The 25093-nt window shown below is 52.6% G+C and overlaps 1 protein-coding gene across 6 annotated transcripts in view; it reads right to left on the minus strand.

Moving 5' to 3' along the window:
* The window catches only part of PLEKHG5 (pleckstrin homology and RhoGEF domain containing G5), a 97173-nt gene that overhangs the window by 5974 nt on the left and 66106 nt on the right, over positions 1–25093 (minus strand). For all 6 annotated transcript variants that reach the window (XM_038746965.1, XM_038746967.1, XM_038746970.1 and 3 more), the window contains 18 exons: positions 11668–11797; positions 11387–11489; positions 10881–10941; positions 10587–10678; positions 9184–9320; positions 8436–8599; positions 6917–7102; positions 5615–5788; positions 5340–5435; positions 5140–5190; positions 4642–4791; positions 4278–4388; positions 4029–4178; positions 3640–3777; positions 3222–3341; positions 2919–3051; positions 2565–2680; positions 1515–1693 (listed from right to left, as the gene is read on the minus strand). In XM_038746965.1, coding sequence (XP_038602893.1) covers positions 1515–1693; positions 2565–2680; positions 2919–3051; positions 3222–3341; positions 3640–3777; positions 4029–4178; positions 4278–4388; positions 4642–4791; positions 5140–5190; positions 5340–5435; positions 5615–5788; positions 6917–7102; positions 8436–8599; positions 9184–9320; positions 10587–10678; positions 10881–10941; positions 11387–11489; positions 11668–11797 — 2291 coding nt within the window. The remainder of the gene's footprint in view (positions 1–1514; positions 1694–2564; positions 2681–2918; positions 3052–3221; positions 3342–3639; positions 3778–4028; positions 4179–4277; positions 4389–4641; positions 4792–5139; positions 5191–5339; positions 5436–5614; positions 5789–6916; positions 7103–8435; positions 8600–9183; positions 9321–10586; positions 10679–10880; positions 10942–11386; positions 11490–11667; positions 11798–25093) is intronic.

Genomic DNA, 25093 nt, shown 5'->3' on the forward strand with positions numbered 1-25093 from the left:
TTCTCTGTCTCCCCCTTTTAGACTGTGAGCCCAATGTTGGGTAGGGACTGTCTCTATATGTTGCCAATTTGTACTTCCCAAGCGCTTAGTACAGTGCTCTGCACATAGTAAGCGCTCAATAAATGATTGATTGATTGATTGATTGATTAGAATCCAGGTCCATCTGACTCCCAGGCCTGTGGTTTATCCAGTAGGCCACGCTGCTTCTCAAAAAGAGAGAAGCCCCAGGCTGTGGCTTACAGGCGTGCCTTGATCTCCTCTTGCTGGAATGAGGATCTTGCTAAGCTCCACTGGACATCTAGGTTTCATCAGTCTTGGAACCTGGCTGACCATGGGGGAGGAAGCACGGAAGGAGGCTGGGGTAGGAAAGGTGCCACCTCCACAACATCGTTAAATCTGCCCTTTTGCCTCCATCCAAACTGCTACCATGCTAATCCAATAATTTATCCTATCCTGCCTTGATTACTTTATCAGCCTCCTTGCTGACCTCCCAGCCTCCTGTCTCTCCCCACTCTAGTCCATACTTCACTCTGCTTCCAGCATCATTTTTCTACAAACATGTTCAGGATACGTTTCCCCACTCCTCAAGAAACTCCAGTGGTTGCCCATCCACCTCCACATCAAACTGAAACTCCTCACCAATGGTTTCAAAACACTCAATCATTTTGCCCACTCCTACCTCACCTTGCTACTCTTCTACTACAAACCAGCCTGCACACTTCACTCCTAATAATAATAATTACAATGCTAATAATAATAACTGAGGTATTTGTTAAGCGCTTATCATGTGCCAGGCATGGTACTAAGCGCTGGGATGGATACAAGGAAATTGGATGTTCCACATGGAGCTCAGAGTCTCAATCCCCATTTCACAGATGAGGTAACTGAGGCCCAGAGATGTGAAGTGACTTGTCCAAGGACACACAGCAGACAAGTGGCGGAATCAAGATTAGACTCTATGACCTTCTGACTCCCAAGCCCATGCTCTATCTACTACACCTTAACCTTCTTACTGTTCCTCGATCTCATCTATCTTGCCACCAACCCCTCGCCCACTTCTGGCCTCTGGCTTGGAACACCCTCCCTCCTCATATCCGACAGACAATGACTCTCCCCTCTTTCAAAGTCTTATTGAACATACATTTCCTCCATGAGACCTTCCCTGCCTAAGTCCCCCTTTCCTCTTTTCCCACTCCCTTCAGCGTCGCTCTGTATTCCTCCCTTGATTCATCCTCTGTCCCAGACCCAAGCACTAATGTCCATATCTGAAATTTATTTAGATTAATGTATGTCTCACCCTCTAGATTGTAAACTCACTGTGGGCAGGGAATGTGTCTGCTTATTATTATATTATACTCTCCCCAAGCGCTTACAACAAGTGTTCTGCACACAGTAGGTACTCAATAAATATGACTGACTGGCTATGAATGAATGAATCAATGAATGAATGGTGCGAGCTGGGCTGGGAGCTGCTCGGTAGGGTAGGCAGGTGGGCGGGCACCAGGGAAACATACCAGGTCTGAGAGTCTGGGCTATTGCTGCTTTTGCGCAGGATGGTAGGGGAGCTGGCGGCAGAAGTACTGGTCTCGTCATCTTCCTCATCCTCCTCTTCCTCCTCCTCCTCCTCCTCCAGGCTCTGCAGTTGCTGCTGGCTCCGCTGGTGCTCCTGTAATCTCAACCTCTTCAGCAGGTTCTGCAGATGGGTGGGGGGAGGAGAAATCAATCAATCAAGCATATTGAGTATTTCCTGTGTGCCGAGTACTATATTAAGTGCTTGGGAGGGACAATATAACAGAGTTGGTAGACACGCTCCCTGTCCACAATGAGCTTGCAGTCTAGAGGCTGTGAGGAAGAGCCCAGGAAGTGGAGGTTGGGGGTAGGGGGAGCCCTCTGGACAAGGGCTCAGCACCTTTTCCCTACCCCAGCCTCCAACCTCTGAGCAGAAACCAGCAGGAGATAGGCTCCCTCAAAAGTCCCCTCAACCCCTTCCTTTCATTGGCCTTGCTCTCCCTGGACCCTGCTCAGTTCCCCGCCCTTCATCCCCATGCTCACACCATCCCCTCGGCTGGGAGCTCCCTCCCCTCAAGATCAGATGGATCTTCTCACCAACAGCTCTTCTCACTTTCAAATCCCTTCAAAACCCACCACCTCCAACAAGCTTTCTCCAGTATCCTGGGCCATATCATCCCCTCATCTCATGACTCTCTCATGCACTTACTACAGTGCTCTGCACACAGTAAGCTCTCAATAAATACAACTGACTGAACTCCTTTGTACTCATTTACAAATGGCTGCTCAGTTTACTGATCTGGACCACTCCAGGTGTAGACATTTTTAATGTTTGCCTCCCTCATGAGCGAATAACCTCCTGACAGGCATGAAAAGCATCACTTCATTATTCTGAACTTCCCAAACGCATATCACAGGACGTTGCACCAAGTGGGTGCTCAATATATGCTGATACTACTATTACTACTCAATGACTCCATCATCCATCATCGATTCCATTTCTCCCTCCGCTCTACCCTTATTGACCCTGCCCTGCCTGGCCCCCTCCCTGTCACCTGGGCATTGTAAATGGCTTCTACCCAGCTCCGGCACAGGGCCTGCCCGCTGGCCTGGAAGGTGTAAGCGGCCACAGCGCTGTGAAATTCATTCAGATAGATGAGAAGGAAGGAACCTGGGGAGACAGTGGGGGTAGAGTGAATAAGTAGGGGACACTCACTCACAGGTGACACATGCCCCAGCGGGCTCCCCACCACCCTCCCCAGCTCAGGGGGTTGTGTCCCTCCCAGTGGAAATACGGGTTCCTGGGAACTTGGAGGAAGCTGCCGGGGAGCTCAGCCAGGCCAGAGGAGGGCACTGGGGGGCGGGGGGGGGGGGGGTGTGTGGCTGCAGGAGGCACTGCGGGACCTCACCAGGGTCCCGGAGCTCCCGGCAAACGATCTTGTCCACAAGCAGTGGCTGCCGGATGACCTTGGTCCGTTCGGCCTTCTTCACTGGCTTGGTGACCAGGAGAAGGTCGGTGAAGAGGAAGCAGTACACATCCATCTGGAGGGGTGGGGCGAGGGGTCGGGGTCACTACCAAGTGGACTGGCGGGGGCTGGAGGGGAGAACTAGGAAGGGCTGGGGATATCCAGAGGGGCCTCCGTGGGGGCAGTCCTTATGGGATGAGGGGTCGGGTGAGAGGTCAGGGCTGGCCAGGAAGGAGCTGTCCCCACCTTGCTATCCTTGCCTTCCTTCATCCTCAGACTGCCTTCCAGCAGCAGCTGCCGTGTGTCATCAGGAGATGCCCCGGGGATGGGGGCTGTCAGGTCCAGGCGCAGAAACTCCTTCAGAAGCTAAGGGGTGGAAGGGTCAGGGATCAAAAGCCAAGAGAGGGAAGACTGGGAGGTGAGGGTATCCATCCTGACCCTTGGGCAAGGGGCAGGGCAGAGAGGCCACGGGGTAGGGGCAGGGCCAGAGTCCAGACTGGTCCGGAGTCTCTGAGGAAACACAGCCAGGGCACTGGAGGGGAGTCTCCCCAAGCCAGGCCTCCTTCCTTCTGGGACACAGCAGGCGGGAAGATGAGGAGCCAGGTAGATGGGGAGTTGGGGAGATGGGGCTGGGGGCAGGAAGCTGGGCCTGGAACTCTGCTACCTTGTCCACCTCATCTGTGCTGCTCTCCACCACCTCGTACGAGTCGATGCGGCTGATGATGGCTGCCAGGCGCAGCTGCTCCTGCCGCTGCCGCATCCGCGAATTCACGTGGTTAATGAACCGCTCCACGGAGCCAATCTGGGGGTGGCAAAAGCCGTTGGGATGTGGGATCCACATACATGGCCGGAATGGGACAGGACTCACACTCAGGACCAGGGCGGGGGATGACATACCCAGATCCGGAGGGAGGAGGAGAGTGGGCAGGACTCACTTGCAGGGCCAAGGGGGTGGGACCCACACCCATATCCACTGAGGCAGGGGGACAGGACTCAATCCCCGTCAGTCCCTGCACTGGTCCAGCCTCTCCCTGCCACTCCCCACCCGGTTACCATGGTGATGATGGCATCCTTGGTGCGTGGCTCATCTGTCTTTTTCAGCACCGACTTGAGCAGCAGTGGGTACTTGGTAAGGCGTTGGTGGGGCTTGACTAGCATGTCACTCAGCTTCAACCGCTGGCATTGCTTGTGCTTCTCTGCCCACTGCAACCACAGGGCATTCATGGGCCCGTCTTCCAGGGTCTTTGGCCCACCCACCCGCCTCCACCCTGGGGGCCCACCCCTCCCGCTGGTTCCCCTCACCGTGACATAGACCCTGAAGAGGTCGTTGTCCCGCAGCAGGCTCCGCATATACTCCATGCAGTGTTCCTCCTCCATGCAGTAGCGGATGTACGGCTTGAACAGGGAGCCAAACTGGGAGCAGGGGGTAGAGAGGGCATCAGGGCCTGGCAGCCCTGGGATCCGGGGTCCCGGGTTGGGAAGGGCTGGAGGTTCAGGGGTACATCTTTCCTGCCCAGGCAGTCGATCCACCCCGGCTCTGCGTCTCCAGGACCAGTGCATGGGCCCCGCGGGAAGACCCGTGGAACCCGGACCTTCCCCTGCCCTGGGCCAGAGTCATCTGACCCAGCCGTCCCACCCCTACCCCAACCCTGCCCGGCCCTCGTACCATCTTGAAACCCTTGAGGAAGTCCCCGGGCTGCAGCAGGGTCCGTGTGCGCCTGGCCTTCTCGAGCACTGGTGCCATCACGCTGCCCCACAGGCTCCGATGCAGCTGGATTATCTCCTGGATGTTGCTGAACAGACGCTCTGCCTCTACCTGATCCCCACACGGCGGAGGAGTTGGGGGGGAGGCACAACACAGAGAGCTCAGCTCCACCCCCTCTGCAGGCAGCCACCCCCTCCTCAATCAGCCACACCTTTTCTTGCTCCACCCCACTCCTCTCCAATCAACCACACCCCTTCCTTGCTCTGCCTCTCCCCTCTCCAATCAGCCATGCCCCCTCCCAGGAAGCCCTCACTGCCCAGCCTCAGTCAAGAGGCCAGATCTGCCACTTAGCCTGTTGCCCCACATCCCTGAGGAGTGAGCACACCCCAACTCTGGGTTCCAGAGCTTCCGTCTGGGGGGGTCACTCAGCCCTCCTCTGCCTCTGGGTCCTGCCCTCACCTCACACAGAAGACCAGACTCCTGCAGGTTCAGGAGGCAGCACAGGAAGAGCTGTGGAGAGAGCAGGATGCAAGTTGGGGGTCAGCACAAGCCCTGGTCTGTAGTCCCACCCACATCGTTCTGGCCCAGGGGCCCCTCCTCCTGGCCGGCCCTGCTGGCAGCGGAGTCCAGGCTCTGGGGGCGGGACGGGGACTACTCACATCCGTGATCACACGCAGCTTCTTAATATACGTGGCCTCCGTGTGCAGCAGTTCCCACACGGCCTCCTGCTGGTGGCACTGTCGGCGGGTCAGCATCTGGGCGGGGGAAGGGGCAGGAGCTGAGGCAAGGGGGTGGGTGGGGGAAGGCTGACGGAGCCTGTATCCCTTTGGGCTGGGGGCAGAAGACGATGGGATAGGGAGGAGCTGCTGGAACCCAGGGCACCCTGCTTATGCCTCCCACCCCCCAGGTTGGGTTGTAAGACCTAGGGTGTCACCTCAGACCCATCGATGAGCTCCTGCCAGCTGTCCTCCATGCACAGATCTGTGTCCTCCTCGTCCTCCTCCTCCCATGAGTCCTGGTCGAAGCAGAGCCGCTGGGGCAGTTTGGGGAGGCCGAAGAGGCTGTATGAATGCAGTTTACTCTCCAGCTGCTCCATCTTGTCGAGCTCCTAGGGAAAGAACTGATGAATGAGAGGAAGGGAGAGGGGCAGGACTGGGGAGAGGGGGCAGGACTAGTGGGGGGGGGGGGGGTACAGGACTTCTGGGCAAGAGGAAGGGAGAGGGGAAGGGACTGCCAGGGGACAGGACTGCCAAGTAAGAGGACAGGAGAGGGGGCAGAACTGTCAGGTGAGGGGACAGGGGGCAGAACTGTCAGGTGAGGGGACAGGGGGCAGTACTGCCAGGTGAAGGGACAACACTGCCAAGAAGGACAGGAGAGGGGGTAGGAATACCGGGCAAGAGAAAAGGAGAGGTATGGTTCTGCTAGTGAGGGGACAGGACTGCCAGGCAAGAGGAAGAGAGAGGGGACAGGGCTGCCGGGCAAGAAGGGGGAGGGTACGGGACTGCCAGGCAAGAGGAAGGGGACGGGACTGCCAGGCAAGGGGAAGGGACAGGACTGCGGGACAGGACTGCTGAGAGAAGGGAAGGGAGAGAGGACAGAACGAACTGCTGGGCAAGAGGAAAGGAGAGAGAGCAGGACTGCCACGTGAGGGGAGATGGGGTAGAACAGCCAGGTGAAGGGGAGAAGGGGCAGGACTGCCACGCAAGGGGAATAGTAATAACAATAATAATAATATTTGTTAAGCACTTTCTATGTGCCAGGCACTGTTCCAAGTGCTGGGGTAGATACAAGCTAAGCAGGTTGTACATAGTCCCTGTCACACATGGGGCTCACAGTCTTAATCTCCATTTTACAGATGAGGAAACTGAAACCTAGAGAAGTGAAGTGACTTTTTCCAAGCAACCCAAGAGACAAGTGGTGGAGCCAGGATTAGAACCCAGGTCCTTCTGACTCCCAGGCCCATACGCTTTCCACTATGCCATGTTGCTTTGGGGGCAGGACTGCCCATTGAGGGAAATGGAGAGGGAGGCAGAACTACCAGGTGAGGGGAAGGGAGCAGCGTGAGGCTCAGGTGTCCTGCAGCTCAGTTCCGTATCCCCCTCCACAGGCCTGAGCCCCTCTCAGGGAGCAGGGAAGGACTCCATGCACAGCCCCCAAGGTAAGCATGGTGGTGGGCTGCAGAGGGGCTGGAGTGTTATTGTGTGGAAAGGGAGGGGGCCCAGGATGGGACACACACCCTGCCAAAGGGCCCAGCACTGGGGCCCGAGCCAAACAGGCCGCTGAAGCGACTGGCCGCACGATTCTTCCAGGTGTCGATGCCGTTGCTGGGCAGGGAACAGCTGGATGGCAGCGGGGACTCCTGCCCTGGAATGCTGAGCTCCCCCAAGAACTCCGTCATGTTCTTCCTCCTCCGACCGGGGGCCTGCAGCCCGGGGAGTGGAAGCAGGGGCCCAGTCAGTGGTGGGGAGAGGACCCAGCGGCCCACCCCATTCCCAGAAGCCAGTAGGTGCCCCAACTCCTGCTGCCAAGAGGTACCAGGTCCTATCTTGGCCACCCAGGGCTGTCTCTTCCTCCTCCTCCCAACCTGCCCTTGTCGCCACCATGCCCTCCTCCTCCTCCTCCGATGATAAGCAGGTCCTCGCTGCTGCAGCTGCAGGACAGACGTGGCTGCCAGTTCCCCTCTCCGAGGGAGAGATCTCTGCCCTTTCCTGGCCTGAGGGTGAGGGTCCTTCCGCTCCTGCCAGGCACAGCCCATTGCATCCTGAAACCCAATCACTCATCCAGCCAGCCTGGGGTTCTCTGAGTCATGCTGACCTCTCCCTTGTCTTCCTAGTCCAGCCCCTTCCCTCCCTCTTCCCTCAGCTCCCCTCATCTGAACACACAGGCAAACACAGTATCATTCATACACACATTAAGTACACACATAAACACAGTCAGGCACCTGCACACTCGGCCCTGGGCTTTGCCCTGTTGGATGCTGATAAGCCAGGGCTGGCTACACCCCCGGAAACAGCTGTTCTTAAGCACACCCAGTGGTCATTCAGCCCAGCCGTCGCCTGGCCCTGCCGGCTGGGAAACCCGCCTGGGTCAGGTAGAGGGACTGGGAGATACTATCGATTTCCAAACCCAGCTGGACTTTGGGAAGCCAGGCTTGAGCCAGGACTAACCTGGAGCAGAGATTTGGGAGAGAACAGCTGTAGTGTTTGGGGGTGGGAGAGGATTGGACACGCTTGTGGGCAGAAAAAAACAAGCCCTAGCCTAGCTTCCTGGGACTCTGAAGGGCTGCCATGACAGGACAACACCAGGGAGAGAAGGAGGGGGACAATGGGCTGGGGCGCAGGGGATCCCCACCATCTCCCTGACTCCCCACCCGCCTCGACTGCCCCGCACAGACGGTGAAGCCCCAAAAGACTCGGCCCTAACGGATGGCTCACTAGCCTGGCTCACCCACACCCTGCTCCCTCTCCACCCGGCCACCCCTCCTCGGGACTGCTGCCTCAGGAATGGGCAGAACTACCCTAGTTGAGGCTGAGCAGAAGCTGAGGGGGCAGGAGGAAGGGAAAGAGGCCCTCTATATATTCAACCAGGGCGCCAGGTGGTCCCCAGAGAGCTGAGCAAGCCCTGGTCCCTGCCCCTCATTTCTAAGCCCATAGACAGGGTCCCAAATAGGGTTCCAATGAGGCAGTCAGCCCCACACAACCCGGAAGCTCCATGCCCAACCCTCACCCACCCTGTGCCCCTTCCTCCCTACGCACCAGGATGTCCAGGCTCTCCCGACGGCAGGCTGGCTGGTCAGGTCTCTCCAGGGCTGGGTGGAAAGGCAAGGAGGGCAGGGCTCCAGTCAGACGCAGGATGGGTAAGCTCTGTGACTTGAAGTCCTTCACTGCCTGCTCCACCTTCAGCTCATCGCCGGGCTTAGCTGGGGGAGAGTCAGAGGCGTCGGTGAGGACGGAGCACTTGGCTCTACCACCGTCCTGAGCTCTCAGCATCACCAGAGGAACTGAGGCACAAAGCAGGGTGAGCCCAGTCCTGGGATCACAGCTGCAGTCTCCCCAGATACAGGGAGTCACCCCTATTCCCAGGTTTCAGCTTCCCTGCTCCAGTTCCCTTACAAGATCTTAAAACCCTCTCACGCCTCCTCAGGTCCCTGGGCCCCCTGGCCCACCGCTGCTCTGTCCTGGAGCTCTAAGAGCCAGGCATTTCTGTTGCTACACTGATCCTACCCCAGTGCTGTCGGCACCTCTGCCCCATGACCAGCTCCACTGCTTCTTCCTGGAGCCCAGGGAAGATCTCTCCAGCTAGTGGGGCACACACCTGTATGCTAATGACCTGGCTCACGCCCAGTGGGAGTGTAAGGCTGCTGGGCTGGCCTGGCCCCACTTCCCGGAGCAGCTGCCATGGATAGAGATTTAGACAGACCACTCCCCCCGCTCCCCATTTCCAGCTCTGCCTCTGCCCGAGGTGCCCACCCTCAAACCTCCATTCGGGATGAGGGATACTCACCTTTGACCCTCAGGTAGTGGCCCCCAAACCTGTAAGCTTCGAAGTTGAGGGACAGAGGTGTGTTGGACTGGTCCAGGTATATGTCCACTTTGCTCAGCTCAACACCCTTCCTCTCAAACATGGGCAGCAGCACCTCCCTGGGGATCGGGGGACGGATCACTGCTCACACTGCCCACAGCCTGCACCCCTTGAGGTGGGGGAGTGGTGAGCCCCTGACCCATCTCCCCCTGATACCCCTCAACCTCACTCCCCAGTCCCTCTTTCCTCTTCCTGCATAACCCTAGAACCTCAGATGATCTCTCTCTCTCTCTCTCTCTCTCTCTCTCTCTCTCCCCCTCCCTCCCTCCCTCCCTCCTCTCATTATGAGCCCCATGAGGGACAAGGGACCATGTCTAATTCTCACTTGTGAACCCTTTGTCAGTGCTTGGTAAAGTATTCTGCACACAGTAAGTACTTAATACTATTATTACTACACACAACTGACATAAAGACAAACTACAGAGACTTTCCCATTCACAATCATACTGATGCACTGAGGGATGCATATGCATGAACACACACACACACACACACACACACACACACACACACACACCCCACACACACACACACACACACACCCCTTCTGTAGTGGCCCCATCCAGCCCAAGACTGCATGGCCTACAGGAAAAGAGCATGGATCTGGGAGTCAGAGGACCTGGGTTCTAATCCTGACTCTGCCAATTACTTGCTGTGTGACCTTGGGCAAGTCACTCAACTTCTCTGAGTTTCAGTTTCTTCAACTGTAAAATGTGGATTAAATCCCACACCCTCCTACTTAGACTGTGAGCCCCATGTGGGCCAGGGACTATGCCCAACCTGATAAAACCTGTATGTACCACAGTGCTGAACACATAAGCACTTAACAAATACCATATAAAAAAATAAAAAAGGACTCTGTCCCTGTCAGTAGCAAAAAGACACTTGAGAGAAACCATGTGATGTTTGCTCTCCTACACATCTAATTGCACGGTTAGGAATGGACCTTCCAACATTCCCAACTATTCCCTAACTCATCACATACATTCTGTTGTATTGTACTCTCCCAAGAGCTTTGTACAGTGTTCTGCATATAGTAAGCACTTAATACCTTTGACTCATACATACTCTGAGACTCAATTATAGTTTCGTAGACACACAAAAACACACACACCCCAACTCCTCACAGAAGATCATCAACCATCAATCATATTTATTGAGCGCTTACTGTGTGCAGAGCACTGTACTAAGTGCTTGGGAAGTACAAGTTGGCAACATATAGCGACAGTCCCTACCCAGCTCATAGTCTAGAAGATGAACATAAATAGTGTATACACACATGCACACATTCACATACACCAATTGTGAATGCTCAGGACTCTCACCCCAGAGACTTCTTCTTCATGGCAGGAACGATCTCTGTCTCCATGTCCACATTAAGGTCGAATTTCAGGGTGAAGCATTCCTTGCTTGGATCCTGGAGGTGCGGAGAGGGCATCAGGGACCTTCGAACTCCAGAACCCCAAGTGAAAGTAAGATCTACGGATGTGGTTCAAAAGCAGGGGGCTGGGAATGGGAGTTGGGGGCAGGGGGAAGTGAGGACTCAGGGGCCAGGATAGGGGCAACCCATCTAGAAGCACAACTGAGCAGGACCCTGAGGGAAGCCGTTGCCGCCTTACGTCTGTGTGCCTCCGCCGGGCCTTCTTCTTGGACAGTTTCAGGCCAGAACTCTTCCTGTCCCTGGGGGCACAGAGGCAGGCAGGCGAGCATTGGTTACGGGGGTTTGGGAGGGTCTGCGGGGACACATCTGCCCTCCAGGCTCCAGGCTTGCACCCCCCCCCCCACACACACACACACAAGAACACAACAGTGGGGAGCCTCTCTGGGCTGGGGACTGCGGGGGGGAGCCACAGGGGGAGTCACACTGGGCCAGAACTGCAAGGGTGGGGAGCTGCACTGGGCCGGGCGGCCCCGACTGCCCTGCCCCAGCTTGTGACCGGCCCAGCCCGCGCTTCTTCCATTAGCCAGGGATGCAGGGCCACCCCAGGACCTGCCTCATGTGGACATGCCTTCCCATGGCCCGCTGGAAAATTACATCAATGTGTTTTAAGAAGGGGGAGAACTACCCTCTCTCCTGAGCTAAACCTCCCTTCCCTACCCCACCCCACCCTCCCCCGACACGTACCCTTTGCCATCCATTAACCCTTCGTCGTCCTCCTCCAGGTCCGACGCGGGGCTGGTGCGGGGAGGACATGACCGTGTGGAGACGTTCCGCGCCAGGACCGAGCCTACAAATGAGTAGAAAAGGTGTACCTTTGCCCCTCCTCCCCCAGTGGTTCTTTCCCAGGCATTCTATGCCAATGGCACCCAGGAAAGACTCCAAAGTTGGAAAGTCATGGGCCAGCTGGGAGGGTGTGAGAGAGGGGCCGTGCCCCAGGGATGCTCCAAAACCCTTGCTTCTCTGACCTTGGGGAGGCAGGTCGAAGCGGATGTGTCCGTCGAAGTGCATGGCACTGTGGAATTTGCTGTCACATGCTTCACACAGGTTGAGGGGCCCACGGTGATGGAGCTGCTGGCAGTCTGCGTGGTGGCATACCTGGAGTCAGGAGAGGGGCACAGGGTGCAGGTGAGGGACAGCACGAGGCAAGGAAGGTCCTGGACAGACACCACCTGCTCTAACCTCTCCACCAGCTCTACTGGGAGTACTGCCCTAACTCGTCACTTCTGGGGAGCTCCTAGAGGTCCTGATGGACAGAAGACCAGACCTACTACTAATAATAATAATCATGATGGCATTTGTTGAGTGCTTACTATGTGCAAAATACTGTTCTAAGCGCTGGGGGGATACAAGGTGATAAGGCTGTCCCACATGGGGCTCACAGTCTTAATCCCCATTTTACAGATGAGGAAACTGAGGCTCAGAGAAGTTAAGTGATTTGCCCAAGGTCACACAGCAGACATGCGGGGAGCCGGGATTAGAACCCATGACCTCTGACTCCCAAGCCCGTGCTCTTTAAACTGAGCCACGCTGCTTTTCAACAACATACCCAACCGCTCTGGCCTGGCAGGGAAGCTCTGTGGAAACAGCACAGGCCTGGGAGTCAGAAGACCTGGATTCTAGTCCCAGCTCTGCCACTGGCCTGCTTTGTGACCTTGGACAAATCATTTAACCTCTCTGAGCCTCCAATTCCCCCTCTGTACCTGCTCTCCCTCCCTCTTAGATTGTGAGACTTGTATGGGCAGGACCTGAGTCCAATCTGAATATCTCATATCTACCCCACCATTTGGCACCTAGTAAGCATTTAATATGTATCATCATCGTCATCGTAATCATCATTACTATTATTAGGAACTAACAAAATCACTGAAGAACATGCACAGTATGAAGCTGATTATACAAACCAACAGACTGAATCCAGGTTTGTTTTGGTGATGAAAGAACTGGATAAACACTGCAGTGACCAAATCCAGTGCAATTATTTGAACACTGAACTACCCGAATTAGTTCCAGTTCCAATTGGTTTGGATTGCTGGCTTTCTACTATAGAGAGAAATACAGTTCTACACCAATAGTATATTGTAATAGTAAACACTTTACTATCAGTTGTCTCATTTTATCCTCACTACACCCCTGTAATAATAAATAATAATAGTGATATTTAAGGGCTTACTATACATTGGCCTAAGCAATGCAGAAAAACAATACAGTCCTATCAGACACTCCCTGGCCCACGTGGGACCCATAGTCTAAGCGGGAAGGCAAACAGGGATTTAATCTCCATTTTACAGATGAGGAAACGGAGGCATAGAGAAGTTAAGTGACTTGCTCATGGTCACACAGCAGGCAAGTGGCAGAGCCAGAATTAGAACCCAAGTCTCCTGACTCCCAGTCCTGTGCTCTTTCCATTAGGCCACGCTGCTTTTCTGTAATACAGAGGGAGGCAGGTATTACTATCCCCATTTTAGAGATGAGGAAATTGAGGCCCAGTGAGGATAAGTGACTTACCAAAGTTCACCTGGCAAACCAGGTCAGAGGCAGAGACAAGACTGGTGATTCTCTGAGCCATGCTCTTTGCACTAGCCCACAATGCCTTCCAACACAACTACATACATTCTCAAAACACACAAGAGGTGCATCAATCATCAACAACGTTTATATCAAGAATATGCATTATTATATTGTACTTTCCCAAGCACTTAGTACAGTGTTTTGCACACAATACGACTAACTGACAATCAATGGTGTTTATTGAGCACTTATTGGATGCAAAACACTACAGTAAGTGCTTGGAAAAGTATAGTACAATAGAGCTGGTAGATTCAATCCCTGCTCAAAAGGATATGTCCTGTCCCCCAAGAGCAGGGACCAAAGAACTCATTTGTCAGGCTAAGAGCCTCCATTCCCACGCCTTCTCCTCCTTCTCTTCCTCCACCACTACCTCCTCTCCTCCCACTCTGCTCTAATTCTCAATTCCTAAGGCTAAGGGAAGGGAGCTCTTTGGTATCTGGCATGACACATCCCAACCCCTTCTTGTTTGAGACCCCAGAATCAAGAAGCCTAATTCCCAGGTTCCATTTCTCGGCACTGTAACCCACACATTCATTCTTCAGAACAATTCGAGCAAAATTCTTGAGCTGTAAGAACTCGCATTGGAAAGTCATTGGTTCGTGGTCATTCAGCCCTAACAAAGCAATCCTAAAGCTCAGAGCCCTCAGCCTCTGGGGGTTTGGGGAGCCTCCTCCAGTCTGCTCCTGACTCTGGGGAAGGGTTCTGAGCTGCCCCCTAAACACTATCTGGAACCACGAATTCTGGGATGGGCAGCTTGGACCCGGGAACAAGCCCTGGGCAGGTCAATGAAAATCCAGACAGGAGGAGACTATCTGCACAGGATCCTCGGGAGCCTGAATACCAAAGGCCAGAACAGAGCTGAGTCCCTTGATCTTGCTTCTGGAGCCTCAGAGAGACACCCAAACTCTTAGGGATGCAAGAGGGAGGGCTGAAGGAGGGGAAGAGGAAAGCAGAAAGCCCAAGAACAGTGTGAACCTACCCAAAAGTGAGAAATTGCAGCAAGGGACAGACAAGAAGCTGCTGGTACCCCCCCACCAACAACCTCCCCCCACACCACCAACCTCTGCTCAGGCTCCCCGAGAGGCCTTCAGGCCAGGCAGAGAGGCTGGCAGAAGTTCAGATCAACCCACCATCACTGCTTTGGGGAAAAGTCCACTGGGTTTCCCAAATAATCTGACCAGAGAATCTGGAGAGAAGCACTGGGCACAGTGAGCTGCTAGGACCCAGAGATGTGATTCTGTAGAGTAAAAACTCGGGTGGCAGGGGGGATGGTTCCCTGGCACCCTAAGGCTTAGGGCTGCATCAGGCTGCATTATTTCTCTGAACCTAGGATGCAGGGAGGATAACTCTTGTGGTTCAAGGAATCAGGCTGGGAGATGTACCAGGATTTAAACTGAGAAAGTAATAATAATAAGAATAAGAATAACAATAATGTTGGTATTTGTTAAGCGCTTACTATGTGCAAAGCACTGTTCTAAGCGCTGGGGTAGATACAAGGTCATCAGGTTGTCCCACGTGGGGCTCACAGTCTTCATCCCCATTTTACAGATGAGGGAACTGAGGCCCAGAGAAGCTAAGTGACTTGCCCAAAGTCACACAGCTGACAAGTGGCAGAGCAGGGATTTGAACCCATGACCTCTGACTCCAAAGCCCGTGCTCTTTCCACTGAGCCACGCTGCTGTAAGGAAGGAGGGAACTGTGTTGGTCCTTGTACACACATGCGTATACATATGTACACTCATGCAGACATAAATCCCCAAACAGGGACACGTGTACCTCATGAAGTCACGGCAACGGACCACACAATGTGAATATGGGCTTGAACTCACACATTTACGTGAGTAGGCACCCATTTATAAACACATACAAACAAGTGCGTTTACAAATGTACTGAAGTGGCACTTTTGTGGGGAAATAGGATGGCAAGATGAGCGAATCAGGGAATAATTTATCAATCAATCGATAGCATTTATTGACCACTTACTGTGTGCAGAGCACTATACTAGGCATTTGGAAGACTACAGAGAGTTGGTAGATACATTCCTTATCCATAATGAGCTTACAGTCCAGAGGGGGTGACAAACATTGATTATCAATAAATTATGGCTATGAACATAAGAGCTGTGGGGCTGAGACTGGGGTGAATACCAAGTGCTTAAAGCGGTCATATCCAGTGCATAAGCGATGCAAAAGGGAGGAATGGAAGGCCTGTTGGAGATGTGATTTTAATAAGGCTTTGAGGGTGGGGAGAGTGGTGGTCTGCTGGATATGGAGGGGGAGGGAGTTCCAGGGCAGGGGGAGGACATGGGCAAGGGGGCTGGCAGCAAGACTGATGAGCTCAAGATCCAGTAAGTAATTTAGTCGCTGGAAAAGCAAAGTGAGCAGGCTGAGTTGTAGTAGAAAATCAGCAAGATAAGACAGGAGGGAGCTAGCTGAAATAGTGCTTTAAAGCCAATGGAAAGGATTGTCTGTTTGATGCAGAGATGGATAGGCAACCAGTGGAGGTTCTTGAACGTTTTTTTAGAAAAATGATTCAGGTAGTAGAGTGAAGGAAGGACTGGAGTGGGGAAAGACAGGAGGCAGGGAGGTCAGTGAAGAGGCTGATGCAGTAGGCAAGACAGGATAGGATAAGTGCTTGGATCACCATAGTAGCAGTGTGAATTGGAGAGAAATGGACAGATTTTAGCAACATTGTGGAGGCAGAACTGACAGGATTTGGTCAATATGTGGGTTGAATGAGAGATGAGTTGAGGATAATGCCAAGAGTATGGGTTTTAAGACAGGGAGGATAGTGGTATTGTCTAGAGCTTGGGTGGGAAGATGAGTTGTTTGGACATGTTTAGTTTGAGGCATAGGTGGGACATCTAGGTAGAGATGCTTTGAAGGCAAGAGAAAATGTAAGACAGCAGAGAAGGACAGCCATCAAGGCTGGAGATGTAGATTTGGGAATCATCCAGGTAGAGATGGTAGTTGAAGCCAAGGGAACGAATGAGTTCTCCAGAGGAGAGGGTACAGATGGAGAATAAAAGGGGACCCAGAACTGAAGGAACCTTGAGGGACTCCCACAGTTAGGGGGTGGGAGGCAGCGAAGGAGCCCGCAGAAGGGACTGAGAATGAGCAGCCAGAGAGATAGGGGGAGAACAAGAAGAATGAAGCTAAGGTTGAATGTTTCTAGGAGAAGTGGGGTGCTCTACAGCATCGAAGGCAGCTGAGAGGTCAAGGAGGATTGGGTGGAGTAGAGGCCATTGAATTTGGCAAGAAGATGACTGGTGACCTTTGAGAGGGCAATTTTGGTGGAGTGAGGGGGGGACGGAAGCCAGACTGAAGGGGATCAAAGAGAGAATTTGAGGAGAGGAACTTGAAACAGCAGGTGTAAGACAAATCGCTCAAGGACTTTGGAGAGGAATAGTAGTGATAACTGGAGGGAGCCATAGGGTCAAGAGAGGGGTTTTTTTTTTAGGATGGGATACATGAGCATGTTTGAAAGCAGTGGGGAAGAAGCCACTTCTTCTGCTGCTGGAGAGGAGCAAGGGAGATTTTAGGGAGAGCACACCTAATCAGTAAAGTACATGCCCCGATCACTACGGGAAAAAAGAGGGCACAGGGAGTTTGAGGAGGGAGTCAAATGTCTGAAACAGCTGGCGCAGTCAATGTGTATAAAGTATTAGGATAGAGAAGCATTATTCATCAGAGAATGAATACATGATTTGTACTTCCCAAGCACTTAGTACAGTGCTCTGCACACAGTAAGTGCTCAATAAATACAGTTGAATGAATGAATGAACCTAGGCCTACAATAATAATAATAATTATGGTATTTGTTAAGCACTTACTATGTGCAAGGGACTGCTCTAAACACTGGGGTAGTTACAAGATAATTGGGTTGGACACAGTCACAGTCCCACATACGGCTCACAGTCTTAACCCCCATTTTATGGATGATGGAACACAGAAGTTAAGTGACTTGACCAAGGTCACACAGCAGACAAGTTGTGGAGCCGGGATTAGAACCCATGACCTTCTGACTCCCAACCCCGTGCTCTATCCACTAGGCCATGTTATAACAGTGCTTGGCACATAGTAAGTGCTTAACAGTACCATCATTATTGTTATTTACATGTAAACATATATCCATATGTCTAAAATCCAATGAACACAGTCACACGTGCCAACATATACATGCCCTACCACCTGCCTCGAGATAGTCACATATGTGCATGGTTTGCATCTGCCCTTGCACCTACACAAGCAGCACACTCTCTCTCATGCCCCACCACCCAAACATCTCTTTTCCCGGGCCCTGAGCTTGCTCTGGACATTGTTTTAGGGTTCAGTTCAGCTCTTGGAAAGAGTCCGGCCACCTCGGCTGCCTGGGTGGGAGCTGGTCAGGGGGCGAGGGGAGACCTTGGGGGGCTGGAGCCGGCTCTCAGGAAGCTAGCGGTAGAAGAAACGGTGGTGGCTGCGGGGTGAGGGTCCCCTCTGTGGTGGCGGGAGAGGCCAGAAAGAGACTGGATGAGCGGACAATGAGCCGCCCGGCCCAGACAGCCCATCCTCTGCCCGGCACCGGAGGGGCCAGGGGATCAGGGGTTCAGAAAGATGCCCCCCGCAGTCTCCTCCCCCACAGCCCGGCTGGGAAACACCTTGCAATCCCTCCCGCACTGTGCTGTTGCGGGCCTGGAGCAGGGATCAGCCTGGACAAGAGACCCAGGGGCGGGCCAGGTATTGACACCTGTTTGTTTTGTTGTGTTGTCTGTCTCCCCCTTCTAGACTGTGAGACCGTTGTTGGGTAGGGACCTTCTCTATCTGTTGCCGATCTGTATTTCCCAAGCGCTTAGTACAGTGTTCTGCACACAGTAAGTGCTCAATAAATACGATTGAATGAATGAATGCATGAAAGTGTGCCGAGGCTCGGTGTCCCGGCCCCAGCGGAAACTGGGGTCTGCGCCCCCACCCTGGCCCCCAGACAATGCTCCAGCCCCCCGCTTCCTGCCATTGTGCCACTGGCCCCCCCGCCCTTACCCCTTCCCTCCCCCGGCAGTGCCCCCCCCCCCCCGCCCCCTCGAATAGGGCTCTCTTCACCAGGGGGGCCACCCGCCCCCAGCATCCCGAGACCCATCAGGAAATGGAGGGCCATGTGCCGCTGGCCTAATCTGGGGGGCCGGTTAGGACGAACCCACCTGCCTCCCGGACTTCATTCTCCTGGGGGAGCGGGGGGAGGGTCTAAGCTGACCACTGCCTGCAGCCTGTTGGTTGGTAGGGATTGTCTCTATCTGTTGCTGAATTGTACTTTCCAAGTGCTTAGGACAGTGCTCTGCACACAGTAAGCACTCAGTAAGTGACTGAATGAATGAATGAATGAAATATTGTGGGAAGTTGGGGTCAGAGCTGGCTCAGGGGCAAGAGAATGGGCTTGGGAGTACTAAACCCAGCTCTGCTACTTGTCAGCTGTGTGACTTTGGGCATGCCAGTAACCTCATCTGAAAAATGGGGATTAAGGCCGTGAGCCCCACATGGGACAGCCTGATCACCTTGTAGCCCCCCAGCGTTTAGAACAGTGCTTCGCACATAGAGCTTAACAAATACCATTATTATTATTATCTGATGGGGTCGGGGGCGGCCTGCTTGCGGCACCATCGCTCCCCACCAAGGGGCGCTCCAGGACCGCAGGCTAGGGCAGCTGAGCCCCGCGGCCCCCCACACATCCCTGGGCCCAAGAGGAGGAGGACAAGACACACACGGGAACATGGGTTAGGGGATCTGTCTGCTCATTCTCTCAATAATAGCAATAATAATCATCACAATATTCACTCAGTTCATTCAATCGTATTCATTGAGTGCTTACCGTGTGCAAACCACTGTACTAAGCGCTTGTGAGAGTACAATAAAACAACAGACACATTCCCTGCCCATGACTAGGCTCACAGTTATTATGGTATGTTAATAATAATAATAATCCAATCCGTCACCCAAACCTGCCGGTCTCACCTCCACAACATCGCCAAGATCCACCCTTTCCTCTCCATCCAAACCGCTACCTTGCTGGTTCAATCTCTCTTCCCATCCCGACTGGATTACTGCATCAGCCTCCTCTCTGATCTCCCATTTTCCTGTCTCACCCCACTTCAGTCTATACTTCACGCTGCTGCGGGGATCATCTTTGTGCAGAAACGCTCTGGGCATGTTACTCCCCTCCTCAAAAATCTCCAGTGGCTACCAGTCAACCTACGCATCAGGCAAAAACTCCTCATTCTCGGCTTCAAGGCTCTCCATCACCTCGCCCCCTCCTATTTCACTTCCCTTCTCTCCTTCTACAGCCCAGCCTGCACCCTCTGCTCCTCTGCTGCTAACCTTCTCATTGTACCTCGTTCTCCCCTGTCCTGCCGTCGACCCCCGGCCCCCATCCTCCCCCTGGCCTGGAATGCCCTCCCTCCACACATCCGCCAAGCTAGCTCTCTTCCTCCCTTCAAAGCCCTACTGAGAGCTCACCTCCTCCAGGAGGCCTTCCCAGACTGAGCCCCCGTTTTCCTCTCCCCCTCCCCATCCCCCCCACCCTACCTCCTTCCCCTCCCCACGGCACCTGTATATATGTTTATACAGATTTATTATTCTATTTATTTTACTTGTACATATTTACTATTCTATTTATTTTGTTAATGATGTGCATCTAGCTTTACTTCTATTTATTCTGATGACGACACCTGTCCACACGTTTTGTTTTGTTGTCTGTCTCCCCCTTCTAGACTGTGAACCCGTTGCTGGGTAGGGACCGGGTCTATATGTTGCCAACTTGCACTTCCCAAGCGCTTAGTACAGTGCTCTGCACACAGTAAGCGCTCAATAAATACGATTGAATGAATGAATAATAATAATTATGGTATTTGTTAACCGCATACTATGCGCCAGGCACAGTACCAAGCACTGGGGTGGATACAAGCAAATTGGGTTGGATATAGTCCTTGTCCCACATAGGGCTCACAGTCTTAATCCCCATTTTACATATGAGGGAATTGAGGCACAGAAGTAAAGTGACTTACCCAAGGCCACACAGCAGATAAGTGGCAGAGCTGGAATTAGAACTCATGACCTTCTGACTCCCAGGCCTTTGCTCTATCCACTATACCATGCAGCTTCTTGTGGCAGCATGAGAAACTTCTCTTATATTACTATTATTACTAATAATAATAGTCATTCAATTCATTTATTCATATTTATGGAGCACTTACTGTGGGCAAAGCACTGTACTAAGTGCTTGGGAGAGTACAATAAAACAATAGACACATTTTCTGCCCGCAGCGAGCTCCCAGTTATTATGGTATTGGTTAATACTAATAAAAATGGTATGTGTACTAAGCACTGGGATGGATACAAGCAAATCAAGTTGGACACAGTCCCTGTCCCACATAGGGCTCACAGTCTAAATCCTCATTTTACAGATGCAAGCACAGGGAAGCACAGGGAAGAGAAGTGACCTACCCAAGGACACACAGAAGATAAGTGGCAGAGCCGGTATTAAAACCCATGACCTTCTGACTCTCAGGCCCATGCTCTATCCACTTATAACATGCTGCATCTCCCCTTACTATGTGCCACACACAGTTCTGAGCACTAGGGTAGATAAAAGTCAATCAGGTTCGACAATCAGGACCCTCCTTCCTCTCCCCCTCGTCCCCCTCTCCATCCCCCCGTCTTACCTCCTTCCCTTCCCCACAGCACCCGTATATATGTTTGTACATATTTATTACTCTATTTATTTATTATTTATTTTACTTGTACATATCTATTTATTTATTTTATTTTGTTAATATGTTTGGTTTTATTCTCTGTCTCCCCCTTCTAGACTGTGAGCCCACTGTTGGGTAGAGACTGTCTCTATATGTTGCCAACTTGTACTTCCCAAGCGCTTCGTACAGTGCTCTGCACACAGTAAGCACTCAATAAATGCGATTGATTGATTGGCACAGTCCCTGTCCCACATGGCGCTCATGCTCTAAGTAGGAGGGAATATGATTTAATCCCCATTTTATAGATGAGGTAACTGAGGCACAAAGAAGTTAAGTGATTTGCCCAAGGTCAAACACTAGGCATATGGCAGAGCGGGGATTAGAATCCAAGTCCTCTGATTTCCAGGCCTGTGCTCTTTCCCCTCTGCCATGCTGCGATTCTTTTGTATTGTACTCTCCCAGGCGCTTAGTGCAGTACTCTGCACATAGTAAGTGCTCAATAAATACCACTGATTAATTGATTCTTTCTGACCACAATTTTCCCAAGCCCACCCCTGTTAACCCGGGGGTACTGTGGCCCTAGAACTAGGCAGTCTCCACTCCTCGTGAGCTGCCACCAACACCCCAGATCTCCTGCACTTTCTCTTGAACCCCGCCCCTAGTCCCCCTGGCCCCTCTGCCCCATCTGGGAACCAGGTCAAGCTGACCCTCGTCTCCCTCGGGCCCATGAACTCCGTGCTACTTTGAAGAGGAGATGCGGAGGTGGTTTATTACTGGGGCCTCCAGCTGTCCCGGGGGTGGGCGGGCGGACGGGCAGGTGGGTTCAGAGCCAGGATCAGCGCCTCCTTCCTGCCCGCCCCCGGTACCCAGTTAAGCCATGGTTCCAATTGCTCCCACAGGGAGGGGGGAGGGCACAACCCAGGGCTCGGGCACTGTAGTGTCCCCCCTCCTGCCTGGGCAGAAGGACGAGATTTCAGGGGACCCTGACAGCCCATCGCCAGAGCTGCTTCAGGCCCTTGTGAAACGCCGTCACTACTCCACCAGTCTTTCCCCCTTCACCCCAACATTGCCATGGAGATCTGGGGACACCCCCGTCTCCCCCACAAACATTTCGTAGGTTTCCCCCACACCCCCGCCATAGGTGGCCACATCACACGGGTCAGATATGCCTCAGCTTTCAGAGAGGATGCTGTCAGTGGACTCCAGCCTCTTTCAGTTTCTTCTACATATGCCATCAAATTTCACCTTCTTCAATCATCTAGATCATTTTACTCCCCACCCAGAGAAGTGGTGTGGCCTTGTGAAGACAGCATGGGCCTGGGAGTCAGAGGGCTTGTCTGCTGTGACCTTGGACAAGTCACTTGACTTCTCAGTACTTCAGTTTCCTCATCTGTACGATGGGAGATTCAATACCGGTTCTCCCTCCCGCTTAGACAGTGAGTTAAATATGGGCAGGGACAATATCCGACCCCATATCTTGTATCTCTCCTAGTGCTTAGTACAGAGTTTGGCAGATAGGAAGGGCTTAACATATCTCTGTAATGTCTTTAAATCAAATTTAAATTAAAGTATTTATTTATATTACCATCTGTCTCCCACTAGAATGTAAGCTCATCGTAAGCAAGGAATGTGACTACCAACTCTGTTGTATTGTACTCTCCCAAGCACATAGTACAGTGCTCTGCACACAGCAAGTGCTAAATGCCATTGATTGAGTGCTTAAATGACACAATTATTATAGAATCAAACCACTGATCACAGATTTGCAGCCTATCAATGAACACCCCTCACGTTGGAGAAGCAACGTGGCTTAGCGGAAAGAGCACGGGCTTGGAAGTCAGAGGTTGTGGGTTCTAATCCCAACTCCACCGCTTGTCAGCTGTGTGACTTTGGGCAAGTCACTGAACTTCTCTGTGCCTCAGTTACCTCATCTGTAAAATGGCGATTAAGACTGTGAGCCCCACGTGGGACAACCTGATTGCCCTGTACCTACCTCAGCGCTTAGAACAGTGCTTGGCACATAGTAAGCACTTAACAAATACCATACTTATTATTCCCTCATACAATTTCTAATCTCTCCACTGTGGTCCTCAACTGCCACTTCCCTTCCTCCTAAGCATTCAAGTACTCACCAGCCCATGTAGCATTTTAAGTACCTATCTTTAAATTCTATTACTTCCTCCTACCTGTAATTTATTTTAATGTCTGTCTCCCATTCTAGATTGTAAGATCTCTGAGGGTGGGGATCATGTATCTATTACTTCTACTGCACTCTCCCAAGTGCTTCGTACAGTGCTCTGTTCACAGCAGGCATTTAGGAAATACTACTGATTGACTGATTCTGGTTGGCAGAGGGAAGGGGAGGATGGGCTCCTTTGGCATTGGGGCTCTGCTCACACTGGGGCCACCCTGGCCCTAGACAAGCCTGCTAGAGGAGTATTGCTTCCAAAAAAGCGATAGCTCCCATCCTACATATAAAATAATGATGATATTTGTTAAGTGCTTACTTACTGTGTGTCAAGCACTGTTTTAATCGCTGGTGTAGATGCAAGCTAAACAGGTTGGACATAGTCCCGCCCTCAAATAGGGCTCACAGTCTTAATCCCCATTTTACAGATCAGGTAACAGGCACAGAGAAGTCAAGTGACTTGCCTTCGGTCATACAGTAGACAAGTGGTGGAGCCGGGACTAGAAACCAGGTCCTTCTGACTCCCAGTCCCGTGCTCTATCCACTAGACCAAACTGCTTCTCTATAACCTCCCCTCCCTCTCTCCAGCCATTCCCAGGGGTCTGGTTCACAGGACACAGTCCCTTCAAGGCCCCAAGAGACTTTAAGAGCCATAATGATAATAATAATAATAATAGCAGTACTTATTAAGTGCTTGCTATGTGCCACGCACTGTTCTAAGCACTGGGGTAGATACAGGTTAATCAGGTTGCACACAGTTCCTGTCCCCACATGGTGCTCACCCTCTTAATCCCCATTTTACAGTTGAGGTAAATGAGGCCCAGAGAAGTTAAGTGACTTGCACATGGCAGACATGTGGCAGGGCTGGGATTAGAACCCAGGTTCTTCTGACTTCTAGGCCTCTGCTCCATCCACTGATGTGCTTCAGGGACTTCCTGATACCTCTCTACTCAACCCTCAGCCTATCAGGGACCCCCAGAGAGGGCAGTACCCCACCCCAACCAGGAAAGGCCCCTACATGGTCCCACCCGCTACCTGCCTCCCGCCCAACTAGGACTTGGGCCAGACTCAGGCAGCTTCACAGCCCAGGACTGGGGGAGGGGGGAAGGGGGTGGGTGGGAAGGTGCTTGCATGACAGGGCCCGTTGAAGGAGCAGGTAAAGGAACGCAGGCTCACCACAGCCTGGGCTCTGCCTGAGCATAGGACAAAGGGTGGGAAGAGAGTGGGAAGCCCCAGCCTGGGGTGACATGGGGATGGGTGTGTGATACGTAGATGGATACAGCTGAAGCGGGTGACACATGGGGGCATGTGGGTGACCTGAAGGTAACAGAAAAGTGAGGGTCTCTATGCAATGAACGTAACATAGTAATGCATATGTGCACACTAAACATACATGTGGCAGAAGATGAATGGAGTGCTCAGTAAATCAAAATTTATGAGGGCTGTTGGGGTGGGGGAGGTATCCATGTCTGCAGTGAGCTGTACAAAAGTTCAAATGGCAGCAGCAGAGAACAAGGAAAAACGATTGGGTAACGAGGGTGACAGGAATGGAGAGATGGATGAATGGAGCACATTAAGACAAGACAAGGCACCCATCTGTCTTGATTGGAGAGATTAACCAATACCTGCCTGGACCAGATGACCTCTCAGAGTTCCTTCCAGCTATGTGGTCCCATGTTCCGCATTTGAAAACACGGGGTGGTGTGTATGTATGTATGTGGGGGAGCACTGCAGACATTAACATTCAGGCACTGGGACTCAGTGGAGTGAAATTATCCTGGAAGTGAATCGATCCAGCTGCCCCAAGCTCCATCCTTTGGCTCTGCCTCCTCCAACAATGAGGGGAGGTAGGGGTGGGGAAAGCAAACATTTGGATCTGGGAGAGGTTATTTCCAGAAACTGGGAGTCCAGAAA

This window comes from Tachyglossus aculeatus, chromosome 5 (genome assembly GCF_015852505.1).
Source record: "Tachyglossus aculeatus isolate mTacAcu1 chromosome 5, mTacAcu1.pri, whole genome shotgun sequence".
Lineage (NCBI taxonomy): Eukaryota > Metazoa > Chordata > Mammalia > Monotremata > Tachyglossidae > Tachyglossus > Tachyglossus aculeatus.